We start from the raw sequence: 14,708 nt of genomic DNA on the forward strand, positions 1-14,708 counted from the left end.
TTATTGAGAATAGAATAATAGAATAATACGTTCACCGTAGCCCGTAGGCAGTACTTATCCATAGAATAATACAATTCAAAAAAGTGATTTATTCCACACAGCACGCAACAATGCGACATGTTTTATCTGGTCGTAAGTAGTCCCGGCAAATATCTACAAATTGATTGTTTTTGATTTTATTTTAGTCCTTGTTCCTACAAGCTATTAGCTAAATAATTATTTCACTTTGAACCTTTAAACAGTTTAAACGTTCAAGTCTTCAAGGTAATACATCATACGATATTACGACAACAGGACGACTTTCGGTAAATATAAAATAATTTAAAATCTAATATCTTATATTTGGACTTACACTAAATACAGTACCTATTTTCAATAGTTATAATATATTACAAAATACAAAAATACTAAATTAAATATATATACTTTGATAATATGATACGCATAACTTAATAAATTACCATTGGTTATAAATACTAGTAAAAATAGTATTGGTGTAATATGATTAATGTTCTGTTAATTTCTGTGAATATTCGATATAATAACTATTATTACAAATTATTATTTATTACGTAATTAATATAATATTTAATATTTTGGATTATTATTACTTTTTTTTTAAAATTCATTTTTACAAAATGTAATATATTTTGATCTGTGGTTTAGGAATAAAATTAACTTAACGTGACAATAAAATAAAGTAACTCATAAGACATAATTTATTAAATAACATAGAAAAAATATAACTATCTATATTTAAGTTAGTTAAAAGTAACAAAAGTTCTTTGAAAAAGTTTAAAAAAATAAAATAATTTTAATTCTTATATCTATTTTTATAGTGTTATTTATTATACTTCTATATTATGTATATTGTATGTCATTGACAATATTGATTCCATTTTTTGTAATTAATAAGAATTAATTTACCTAACTCATAAGTTATTTGTAATTATTTATGTGTTGTGAGTTTTGATGGTATTGTTAAATATAGGTAATGTTTTTTTATAATATTTAATACTGAAAAGTTTTTTATAAGCTCATAATATGTTGATTTTGAAAGTTATGTTTGTTTAAAATCAAATCATGAATTAGTATTTATATACACACCCTTGGAAGATAATTATGTCCAACTAATTGGTGTTTTTGCATCAAAGGGACTGGCTAAAGGTGTAGTACTAGCTCAGTTAGTAATATAAACCAACACAGTACTTGAAAAGGCTATAGGTGCGTTTATTAATGGAATTGTATATGACGGAGCAGCACCAAATCAATAATTTTGGAGGGAAATTGGAACATGTAGAAAATTTAATAAAGTTAAAATTGGTTTGAGCACCCAACAGATGAAAACCGTAAAATATTTGTGTTCTCTGATACACCAAATATTTTTAAGAATATCAGAAATAGGCTCTATAATAATAGAGTTTTGTTGTTTTGTTGATGTATTTTAATATTTAGCATTTACATTGAAATACTTAAAAATGACAATAGTTTAATCTCTCTGGCCAGTCTATGTTTAATATTAGAAATTTAATTTAATTTATTCATAGTAATACTTAAATAGATTTTTAATTCCAAACATTAAAGTAAACTGACCAGTAGTAGAATTACTATCAAAATGATAATAATTGGTGAATATGTTTACCGTGAACATTTTTATTAAATTAAATTAATATTAATAATTTTAAAATTAAAATAAATCACTTATAATATGCTAAATAATCTAAATATTAAATAACCCATAAAATAATCTTAAATAAGCAAAAACAACTTATCCCAGTGACATTCGTGTAAATTTTCATTGATTTTTAAATTTTTAAGTAACTATTAAATATTTAAAAAGTTAGTAAACTCTAGATGTCCATTTAACTATTTAATTTTAATTTTAAGCCTCACTGATGGCTCTACCTTATATCATACAAAATGTGTAAGCAAAATTAATATAAATTTAATAATTCTATGTTACATATTCCAATGTTTCAGAGCATATTTTCCTCTGATAAAGGATTTTTTTCTTAAAATTATTTGAGTTTATTATGGTAATATCTAATTGTTTGATTATTAAATAAGTTTAATAAGTTCTTATATTTATTTAACAATTAATGAGTTGCATTTTAATCATGATCTATATTCTATACAACCATAGGTAATTTAACTATATGTAGTTTGCTTGCTTGAGTACCAACAGTTTATACAATCTTAGTAAATTATTTATTTTGATTGGTGTTTGGTGCTGATTCGCATCAGCTAAAAAGCTTAAAATATTTTTATTTAATAGCATTTAACTATTTTGATGTTATTTTGCAGATTTTACAAAATACTCTGGAGTGGTTGAATGAATGGGAACAGGGTGTTATTAATAACAAAATAAAGCCAAAATACTTTCTTTCCAATAATACTGCAGAAGGGCTAAGTGTAACTGTGACTTTTACTCTAGAAATGTGCACTTACTTAAGGGGACGTTACAGTGACATTTGTTGTCTCCGTCTTACAAGTGCGTAACATACCAAATTTTACGCTCAGTAGAACATGTTTATCTTCGTTAGTTTAAAAATTAGGGCGAATTGACCTCTTATACAATTTAAAGGTAAGATTATTATTGAGACAATGATATAAGCGTTTTATTATGTTTTAATTTTAAATCGAGTTATGAGTATTTAAAGATGTACAAACAATTTACAATTTTAAAATACTCATAACTCGCTTTAAAATTAACATATAATAAAGTATCTATAACTCAAAAACAGCCAACAATTTTGTAAATTCAATCATATTTTAAAATACAAACATTTATGAGTAATTGGTAAAAATGTATAATCATAATTAACTATTTAAAACAATACATTTAATACAAAAATAAAATTATATTTTGAACACATTATTTCATGCAACATTGACATATTATATTTAAAATCCAAAGCTGGCAACAAACAAAATACAATGTTACAATAATTCATGTTTATTTTAAATCAAAGATGTATAATATAATGTAATTCATAATTAAAAAAAAAAAATTATGACATGCATTACTAAACAATAGTTGAACATTATAACATAGTTCATATGATAGATTAAAACGGCATGCATAATTAAATATGGGTTAACAATAATTGACTTTTAGGAACGCCATGAAAGTAATATTAATTATTATGTCTGTCCTCTCACATTATTTACCAAACAAAACAAAAACAAAAACGTGTTTAATCATAAACATTTTTAACAAAAATTGAGTGAAATTAAGTATTAAACATAATGTACCTATGATAGTAGTTTATCTTATATCCCTACCAGATCACTATCTTATGTGACTAAATTAATTTAATAATTATAGTTCAATTAGTGAAGTGCAGTTAGGAAAGGATACACAGTGAATCAGTCTATAATATATATGTAGTATAATAAACATCTATAATATGTGTATAAAATATAGAGTTTAGATAATAATAAATATTGGTAACGAAAATATAAAATTAAATAGATAGCCATCTTCATATCAAATAATTAAATGTCGGCTTCTTTGATTAATAAACAAACATGTTTGGCGTAAATTTTTGAAATCGCTGAAAATAAAACTTGTTAAATAAAAAATATGTCACCATGAAAAATGTACATCATTATTCTCATTGTCAAATTAAAATAACGTCACTCGTATGTCAATTATTGTTTAATATATTAAATTCGATTATCTTAATTCGTTTTTGTTATCCATTAATTCAGATATAATTATATTAAACTTGAACTTACATACAAAAACTACAAAATATTTTCCTAATTGTTTGGGCAAATGATACTTGTGCCCAATCATCAGTCTCTTCTGTTATATCAAATGATGATGTAGGAAATGTACCTTCAACCATAAACTGTTCCAGGTCAGTTGTGGGTTTATTATCAGGTGGTTGGTTCTAAAAACAAACACATTTTGTAAACAATATTATAAAATAACCAATCAAGTATAATATACATTATTTTTTAAAGATATTTATGAAGGCTAATAAAAATGTCAGCAATCTAATTTTAAAATATTCACATATTACTTGAAAGTATATAATTTTTAATATTATCAATAATTCTAATTTTTACTACAAAGACGCATATCAGGAATTCAGGAAGTTCGGAAACCATCAAAATTCAATAATCATATTTAACCAAAGAAGATAGGTAAACATTAGATCAAAAAATAAAATTAAATTTAAAAAAAAAATTTAAAAAATCAATTTGTTATCCTTTTAACACATCACATTTTTCCACAGCTTTATGCAGTTTACAAGCTATCATTTGGTTATCACTGCTCTAGTGGTATGCATTCCACTTGTTTATAAGTGCAACGTTAAAAGTAAAAAAACAAATATAAATGAAACTAAATAAATTAGACTGTTATACTTGGGAAAACACTTAATACAATTTAACAAAACCTAAAAAGGCATACAACAATTTTAAACTACATAATATAATACTAAAAATTTTAAATTAAATAGAATTTACCTTAATTGTTTCATAGGAGTCAATGATTACCGATAGAAAGAGATTGATAACCACATAAATAAACAGACTTATAAAGCAATATAAGTACAAACGACTAAACCACCACAGCAATGAGGATTTTGTAGCCATGATTGTAAATGTGGCATACATATCATCTCCGTTGATTAAAGAGAATAAGCATTCAGATGTACTTGCCAACGACCGGAACTAAGCATACAAATACATGACAAATTAAAAAATGTTTTTAAAAAAGGTAACTATTCAACTTTGATTAAAAATAGGGTTATTTAATACTTTACTTTCCATTCTTGGAGTTAAAAATTTATATTTGTTTAGTAGTAAAAACTTTAAAACATTCCTTTTATTCATTCATAAATTAAGAAAACTCCTATGTTCGCATAATATTAAATCTGTCATTATTAATACAAAATAAATGCATTATAGTGTTTTGTAATATGTACTAATATTTAGTAATTATCAACTTTAAATATTTGAAAAAAATTAATTTTACAATTTTAAGACAAGATATTTAATATTTTTTTTAACATAACTAGTTGTCAACTAGTTTTTATATTTTAGATATTCACAGTTCAAGATTTTAAAATTTTAATATATAACCATTATAGTAATACCTACGAGTATAATTTTAAAAGTTTGATGTATAAAAATAATTTTTTATGTAGTTATAATAATTTATAGTATAAAAAATAAAGAAATAAATAATGGATAATGATACAATAGGCATGTTTAAATTAAATTAGTTTCTTAAATAGTTATGAAGATTTGAGAAAATAATTAATAACATGTAGCCTATGAATTTGAAATCAACACTTACTTTCATATGATAAGGTCCTAATACCAACCAACCACAAAATGTGAAGCCAGCATACAATAGAATTGCACATAAAATGAACCTAGAAGTGTTTGGAAAAGCTTGCCTTAATGTTAATATTACACCCTGAAAATGAACAATTTAAATATATCTCTATAATATAATTTAGTATGAATTATAATCAATAAAGCATAACTTAAACTTACATTGTAAGTTTTAAAGAATGTTAGATATCTAAGAACTCCAAACCAGACCAGCAAATTTCCAGTTCCAAGTAGTACACTACATAAATTCCATTGGTCGCCAATAAATTGCTACAAACACATAGTTATTTAACAATACCTAATAACTATTGATATTTTATATTATTATAATAATTCAGTGGTGTTTAAGAAAATTGTCAATGTGGGAGGGAGGAAATTTAAGGATACATATAAATGTATGTTTTATAAAAACATTTTCACATTTTAATATAGATAAAAAACACAAGGGATTTGAACACACAACACCACGTGTACGCTATTTTATGACATTACCTTTTTTTCTATTCGTTCCTTTATTCCTGAACCACATATAATCAGTATGTCATTGATGATTATCATTATATACCACAAATTCCAAAACTCCCACCGTGCTCTATAACTCAATGTCGACTTTAGCATGTCTTCAAAATACCTTACTGTCTCCTGTGGTTGAAAAAATAAATTTTACAAAGTTACAAATGACATTGATACTAGACAAAATTATATGCTTACATATTTCAGTAGTTGTGCTCTCAATATAGCTCTTGTACATAGTATCATTGAAATAGTACACACTATGATAACAAAATAATTTAATACACTTCTCAAAAATGACTCGACTTTGTTATCGACTTAAATAAAAGAAAATTAATAATATTAATAATACCAGTCTGACATACCATAAAAACTATTTTTTTAACTTACTGATGTATTCAACGTTCCCTTTACAATTTAGCCTAAAAGGATTTACATCCAAGTCTACCAACACTTGACCATCCATATCTTCATTGTTTAATGTTATCTGTAATGAAATCCATTAAATGTAGAATGATATAGATTGTTTATCTAAAATAATAATATGATAAATCTAATATAAATAAATAATTTATTACAATATATTATTGTAACATAATATATTTTTATTAATCATGAAAAGTATATACATTTTTACCGATCAAAAATATCTTTATTTTTTTTATAAGTCAGAAAATATATATATTTTGTAATATCAATTATAAATAATTTGTTTTTAATAATACAGCCTTAAATAAAAATTACCCAAAATTTCTTACAAATTCTTTATTTTAAATGTCATATTTTGAAAGATTTTAAAGGATGAACTTATCTATTCATTAATTAATGTTAAATTATATCGTTCTTAAAAATTTACACAAAATTATATTTACTTGAATTTCGAATTTGTAACAATCAGGAGGTGAATACTTTCCAGCAACTCTGAAGTTAACAGTTTTTAATGCAAATTTTAATTTAGCTTTTAATAAAGATGAAAAATAGATTGTCTTATTTTGTTGAATTAGATAATCTTTGATTGAAAATCCTTTAGTTTTTATATCATCTGTTATAGTGACATTCAGGCATTCTAAAGATTAAAAATAAATTAAATTTATTTATACAATAACCAAATCTTGGAATTTATAATAGCACGTATTTCTATTACCTTGTATTATTTCTCCATCAAAGGTATAACTTTCGTTGAAACCAAACACACTTCCTTCTTTATAATGAACAGTACAAAATATTGGATGCACAACTTTACTATCTTCGCTTAGATATGAGTATGATCCAATTGCGTTACTGATGTTGGCATACTATATAAATATATAGGCGTTTACAATAAAATACAAACTTTCATTATTTCATTACAATAATTGTTAAATAATACTAATATATTCATAAAAATGTATTCATTCATTCAAATACTACAAAATAGAATATATATTATAAAGATAAATTAAATGTACGATAAAAACAAAATGAAATATTCTGCAGCTACAATCAGAAATTCAAAAACTTAGACTACCGTCAATAATTCAAAATAATATATAATGATAGATATTTAAAAACAACAAATGTTATCAAAAATTAATTTGATTGTTGTTCAAATTATAATAATATTTTATAGCATGGTCATTGGTCAACTAAAATTACAAAATAATAAAAATAAAATCATTCAAAACTGTTAAAAAATGTGAGATTAATTATTACTAAAAGTGAGTATTGCTCTAGTACAGTAGTTATCGAGCATGTGGTTGTAATGCATGTGTTATATTTGGATTCAATGATAAATTATTATTTATTGTACATGAAAAACGAATCTGAGCGGAGAAGTTGTTTAAACATTTTTTTTATAATTTATAAAACTTCTTGTAGCTATAAATAGTTCAAAATTGTTTGAAAATATTACTCTACATGGAAAATGGTCCTTTGTTAATTTACTGATGAAAATCCAATATCGTAAAATTTTTAAAAAATTCAAACGCTCACAAAAAATTATTTTTACTTAGTTTTTTTTTGAGGTAGGAACATTATTTTATGTTCTTATTTTATTTTATTGTCTTCTATCAATATTTCTAATGTTAGCTATAAAACAATAATTTTTTATAAAATTTTAACTGAAAATAGTTTGAAAATTTTCGAAATTTTGATGAATTATGTCAAAATTTGATCTTTAAATACATAGTAAAAAAATTGTGACTATGTATTTTTAATATTTTTTAACTTACATAATCTTTTACTAAATTTTCAAGCTTTTGTATTAAGTGAAAAAGTTTTTATCAAGAATAATTGAAAAAAAAAAATTTAAAGGCTAGCTCAAATACTAGCTCAAAAAGAATTTTAAACATGTATTTATGGAAAATGTCAATATAAATATTTTGTGACTATTTCAAACGTCTTTAGTTATTAATTTTAAATTTACAACAAAAAATTAAAATCAAATTTTTGAAAAATTATAGTAAAAAAATAAAACTCATCATTGTAAAATCAATACATTCTTTCGCTCCGCTCAGAATCTAAAACGAATAATAAGTTGTAACTATGAACTAATAACATAAAATATTATGAATTATAATTATTAATTTGTTATTAGGTACCGCATATGTCTACAATAATGAAATACTGATCATCATATTTTTTATGATCTCTGGATGCTACACAGTTTTAACAAAATATTTTTTAACATTATTAATATTTACTTATTTAATAACAATTAAACCTATATACTTAAATTTTTAGTAAAAAAAAAAATTCTAAAAATGTCAGCAAAATAATCATTGTCTTAGTGATACACAAAACTATATTATATTTTATTTGTTGTTTCAAAAAAAGTAGATGAGTAAGAATATTTTGCAAACAATACTTACAATAAGTAAATTCTATACTTACACCAACCACGGCATAGTTAATTGTTGAATAAAATGATTCAATATTATAAATAGCTAGTGGTCCCAGTGCAGGTGGATAAGAGACTATTTCTCGAGCTGGATCCCATCCTTTAATAAACAAATGTGAAAATGTAATTCTATTTCCCCATGTATAGTTTACATGACTGTAACGAGTATGAGCAAATAACGAAAGCTTAAAAAAAAAAAAAACTATATTAAATTATTACAAAAGTAATAAAATATTTATTATCTCATCTATTACTTGAAGTGTAACCAATATTATTTTGATGATTTGGATTACAAATTTGTATGGAAACCTCCTTCTTGTTTTCCATTTTTCAATTGGATTCATAAAGAAAAAAGATAATCTATTACGCATCTTCCTCTCCAAAAGTACATATTCATCTGAATAAGGATGAATGTATTCTTCTTCATTGTCCAATAACAAATCTTCTTCTAGATAATGACAAATATTGTAAACCAGGAATCTCAAAACCACAGCCTACAGACAATTTTTTACATGCACACTAACTTAAGCAAATAAAAATTGAAATAAAAATATTTAAGATATATTATTTTATTTTTGTCATAAAATATACTTTGTCACTTTTTAGGGCACATATTAATTGAAAAATTGTAAATTAAACCCAATAGATATTACTAGATAAGTACCTATTTTTTGTAAGATAAAATATTAAACCATTTAAAGCAGGCCCTAAAATTGTGTTATACAACGACACACTTTGTGTAGTACAAAAAGAGTAGTGTATACTACAGAATTTGAAAGTGTGTAGTATATAATGTTTTTTTTCTATTATTACTACTTATTAATTTTGTAGAAGGGTCTTCATGATCTGTGTACAGCTCTGGCTATAAATGTTTAATTAAAGTATAGTGTGTAGTACGAAAAATTGAAAATTTCAGGGCCCACTAAAACGTGCAGTAAATAGTGCATTCAGTGGCGGCTAGTGGGTTTTTAATGAAGTAGTGCACATCCAAAAAAATATAACCAATATTATATTATATTATAAATTGTATCAAATAATTATTTACAAATTTTAGTTATTCACCAATTAGCTTTTATCGAGGCTTTTATTTTGTTAAAATGTATAAACAGAAACATGATTGTTGCTTTGAATGTCTTACAATGATCGACTAACATTATTTATCAGCTGATAATCGGAATATAATAAACGAAAGAGAGTAAAAATAAATTATAATGTCTATGCCGACGAGCAACAGCGCGGCTACGTCGCAAATAATTCGCTGAAAACAATAGGTTATGTGCACAGAAACGAATATGTACATCAATTCCATTATAACGCAAGTTGCGTGTTTCTACTTGTTTTAATTTTTACACTGTACAAATGTGCACAGCGATTGTGTGCACTACTGCACCACTATAATACACACCGACACCGTTCTGTTGCGGACAACCGCCCGGCTGTTTGGCCATCGAAATAACCCAATCCAAATATTATATTACTTTCATAATAATCTGAATTTATGTTTTTTTATTTTTAAAAATAATCTTTAATGTTTTGTTCTGCAAATTTTAATTTTTAGATTATTACTCGGATACATATTTAGGTTAATTCTTTACTTACAAAATGCTTTAATGTAGGTTTTAGGTAACTACATAACATAAAAACTATTTTTGTGCAGTTGTGACATTATTAGGGGGAGCTGCAGACCTGCATGTTGGGGGCAATTAAACTTTTTTTTGAGGGCACCCTCAACCTTATTACATTTTTAGGAAAATACTAAAAATATAGATAATATGTTTAAAGAACAACTCAATATTAATAAACAAGATAAATTGAACAAGTCTATTTTTGATTATTTGTATTTTTTCAGCTATACCTAATACCTATATTTGTGTGATGCCTGTCTGTATTGGATACTGCATGTATGTATATTAAATTAACAAACACATCAATATATCAAGTTTATCCTTAGTTTTTTTTCTTATGTCAAAAATAATTAATTATTCACCTATGCATTTTTATAATTTGTATTAATGCATCAATATCAATATATCAGAATAAGTTATAAGACTTCAAGAAATTTACAAATAAGCACATTAACTACACAATGCCATTCACTGATATTAAAGATATACCAATGTACCAATTTTGGATAAAAACTGGCTAGTGACAAACTGTGGGCATTAACTAAGTATAAAACGAAAACAATATACTAAAGACCATTCTTCGTGGATGCACAATAAAAATTCAAAACAATACCGGAATCGTTGTATAGATCCACATTGTTAGGTCCGCTTGACAGATTGGACTGGTCAGTGAGTCCATCATATCTAGCATTATCCTGCGCACCGTTCATAGTGTTTGATTGCCGTCAAAACGATCGTAGGAGCAAACACCGAAGAATACTGTTGGTCGCGTTAATTGCAAAAAAATTGGAACGTAATTACATCGTCGCCGTCGAGTACCTATAAGGCGCGGCCCTCAATCAACCTGTTCGTAGTGCACTTATGAGTGTGATCCGTCTGAACGAAAACGAATACGAAAATGCACAGTGTAATGTCGTCAATAACGATTAATGTTAGATGACAAGAATCGCGATAAAAAATGGCTTGATCGCCCAAAGATTGTTTGTGATTATTATTTATTGTTATTGTTGTACAGGGCGATTCTCTAACATATTAATCCGTCAGTCGATTTACTACTACGTTTTGACTAAGATAAAAATATAATAATTATAATATTATCGTTACAGAATGATGAGAAGAAGATCAACGCCTGCGTTCATGAATATCGATTTACGATTATCGAACAATGGGTTATCTAACAGGTTAAATTAAAAATAATGCTATAACTACAGAAATACGCGAGATAACGTGTTATCAAATTGAAGAAAAAAAACAACATGACATTACCGATATTGGCGGTGCGCACTATAATATAAACATCATTGCCTACAATAATCATCGTAATAATTATTTTAATTATGCTGACAGCCGACTGCCGGCGAGTAAGTGCATGGAGGTATTACATAATCATTGTAAACACTAGAGACTAAACATTACTGTTATTATTATTATATGACGATCAGACGATGTCGGTTTTGTTTAAATAACTTTCATTGTTCGCTTAGAATTGATTGATTTTGGAACTTTGACATAATGACAATTCTATTTAAAAAAAGGGAGTATACACCGTAGTGAAAGTCATTGTAATGTATGTGTTCAATTTTAATTCAATGATAAATCATTGCATACAAAAAACGATTCTGAGTATAGTTAGGTACCTATCCTTTGTTACTATAAACTAGAATATTTTATGATATAATTTATACTGCTATTATATACGATAGTAATTACCTACTATTTGTTATACATCAATTGTGCTATTAAAATGTACAACATTAACTTTTAGAACTTAATTTTTAATTTTATTGGATACTCACCATAATAAATAAGTGATAAATGTTTTTAAAATAAAAATTTATTTACGGTAATATTAATTCTATTGTTTATTGTTTATAGTTGAAGTTTTACTAAACATTCAGTATACGCATATTGTTTTCATATTATTAAATACCTATACATTATATATGTTGTATTGTGAACAAAATTTTGTCTCCAGAGGGGGGGATATTACCCCCATATCACCCACCCATAGATATGCCACTGTCGAGATATCTGATATACTATTATTCATTACTTACAGATCGCCGATGTCTATAATAAATTAAAGTTTTATGAGTACCTAATCATAGGCGTGCGCAGTTTCCAGTTTCAGGGGCAGCAAGAGATTAATTCGGCCCATTCTTCAAATTTACCATTAAGCCCAGCCCATAGTTTTACTTTTTTTGCTATTGGGTATCAAAATTAAAGTTGTATTGATTATTTGTTTATTTGGATAAACAGTTGTACAGTAAGGTACTAAGCCACTTAAGGTGTACTTTTCCACAATCCTATAGTTAATAATTATTATTTAAAATATGATAAAATAAACAAACATTAATAATAATATAAAGTATATATTTTAAAAATAATAATAATTAAAGTAATAACAATTGGTAGTAAATAAAACAATAAAACCCTCTTATTAACATTCATAAACTTTTTTTACAAACTTATAATACTAATCTACGCTCTACAGGTATTACATTTTTAAATTCATCAATTACACTCAATATTTACAGAAGAAGTTAATTCTTGTTCGACAAATAGAAACAATAATGCATTTAGTCTATCTTGTGTCATGGTAGATCTAAGTTTGCTTTTAACAATGGTAAGTTTAGAAAAACTTCTCTCACAACCACAACTCGTGACAGGGATAATACCAAAAACATTTTTAAACATAGAAAAAAATTATTAAAAATATTTGATCAATCACATTTTTTTAACCAGTCAAGCCACTTATAAACAGAACCAGAGCAAGTACCTTTAGGAGTATGAGTATCTTCTAATTGTTTCAAAAGGGTTATCTCAGAAATTAATGATTCTTTAGACTTTAGAGATATGGAAATATTTATTCAATAGGTCAAATTCTGTGTTATAATTTTCTATTTTAATATCCTAATTCACAAGATTACAAGATTATTTAATATCGTCTATCACTAATGTTGTGGCTGCCCAGCATCGTCATGGCATATTAGTGTACGATGCACAAGACGATATTACAATAACGTTAAAAACCCAGTTTACTTTTAGATTTGTTGACCATAAATGATAATAATATTTACAATTAAAAATCATGGCTGTTTCTTTATATAGTAGACAGGTTCATTAGTTTTATACTGATAAATTCTGTAATCATAAAATATTCATATCTATACTTGACCAAAAAAAAAAAAATCATTTGTGGAAATATAATTTTACCGAGGCCCATTATTTAATATTTTCTGGCCCCAGTAGCCTCAAAGGAAGTCCAGGGCAGCATATGCTGCCTCTGCTGCCCCCGTGCGCACGCCTATGGTACCTATATACAATTTTAATATTTAAAAATGCTCATAAGTCACTTATAAATTAAAATATCATAAAAACCCAACGAGGAACTCTAATAATGTTCTTACCTAAAGGCTAAACGTTAGATAGTATACTATAGTATACTTAATTCACATTTCTCTCTAATATCAATATTCAATACTGACAGCATACTATATTGATGTAGGTACATAATAATATTTAAGGAATTATTAATTGCTTAATAAACAGTAGGTAACTCATAGTAGACCTATTTACATAACTATTTCTTTGGTTGAACTTGAAGCGAACAATCTTAATTGGTCGTTGGCAGTGTTAAGTAAGTTACTTTTAGAAAAGTAATGAAGATACTCCTTACTCCTTACTCAAATAAAATTATAGTGAAATAACTTTACTTTTCAAATAAAAAAAGGAGGTAACTCATTACTTTCTCGTTACAAAAAAAAAAAAATTTTTTTTATTTCTTGGCAATTTTCATCCTTCAGGCAATAATGTAGGTAACTAGAAATACAAATACCTATAGTAAAAAGGTATAATTTGAAAAAGATGTACAGTTCATATAACATATTTACATAACAATAATAATTACTTATGAGTTTATGACTATTAAAAAATAGTACTAATTAATTGTACATTTGTACCTACTTATCAATAGTAATTTATCATTATATTTATTTATTTATTTATTTCTTTATTTCAGCGTAAATCAATTATAACACAATAATAACAATAATAATATTATGAGCTAATACGTATACCAACTGAGCTAAGCTCGTATCTGATATAGTTAAGTATATTATAAATTGTATTTATGTCACAAACTCCCAACATAAACCTTATAGGTATGTGAAATTAAAATCATAATACATATTACATATAAAACACAATAAGACTTAAAAAATTATATAAATAAACTGTTTCTTATAAATGCCAAATGGCTACCTAAGATTTATAACGTTGCATTGTAAATATTTCGATTTTATTTAATTATCAAACACATAATGTTGTTACATTAG

The 14,708-nt window shown here is 25.4% G+C and overlaps 1 protein-coding gene across 3 annotated transcripts; it reads right to left on the bottom strand.

Annotated features, from left to right (window-relative positions):
* Positions 1-2,938: 2,938 nt before the first annotated feature.
* On the bottom strand, positions 2,939-11,545 carry LOC132933159 (mucolipin-3-like). 3 transcript variants are annotated; one of them, XM_060999554.1, is made up of 13 exons: positions 10,985-11,545; positions 9,001-9,194; positions 8,740-8,931; positions 7,013-7,163; positions 6,741-6,934; positions 6,259-6,355; positions 6,067-6,185; positions 5,848-5,997; positions 5,518-5,625; positions 5,315-5,437; positions 4,480-4,686; positions 3,742-3,899; positions 2,939-3,557 (listed from the first exon to the last, which is right to left on the bottom strand). In XM_060999554.1, exons 1-13 carry the CDS (start codon positions 11,079-11,081, stop codon positions 3,491-3,493), a joined length of 1,857 nt encoding a protein of 618 aa, XP_060855537.1. In that variant the 5' UTR covers positions 11,082-11,545; the 3' UTR covers positions 2,939-3,490. The 3 variants fall into 3 exon arrangements, with proteins under 3 accessions (XP_060855537.1, XP_060855593.1, XP_060855484.1); XM_060999610.1 differs by having other exon boundaries at positions 8,740-8,948; XM_060999501.1 differs by having other exon boundaries at positions 9,001-9,240.
* Between the last annotated feature and the right edge of the window lie 3,163 nt (positions 11,546-14,708).

The sequence above is a fragment of the Metopolophium dirhodum genome, chromosome 1 (genome assembly GCF_019925205.1).
Source record: "Metopolophium dirhodum isolate CAU chromosome 1, ASM1992520v1, whole genome shotgun sequence".
Taxonomy (NCBI): domain Eukaryota; kingdom Metazoa; phylum Arthropoda; class Insecta; order Hemiptera; family Aphididae; genus Metopolophium; species Metopolophium dirhodum.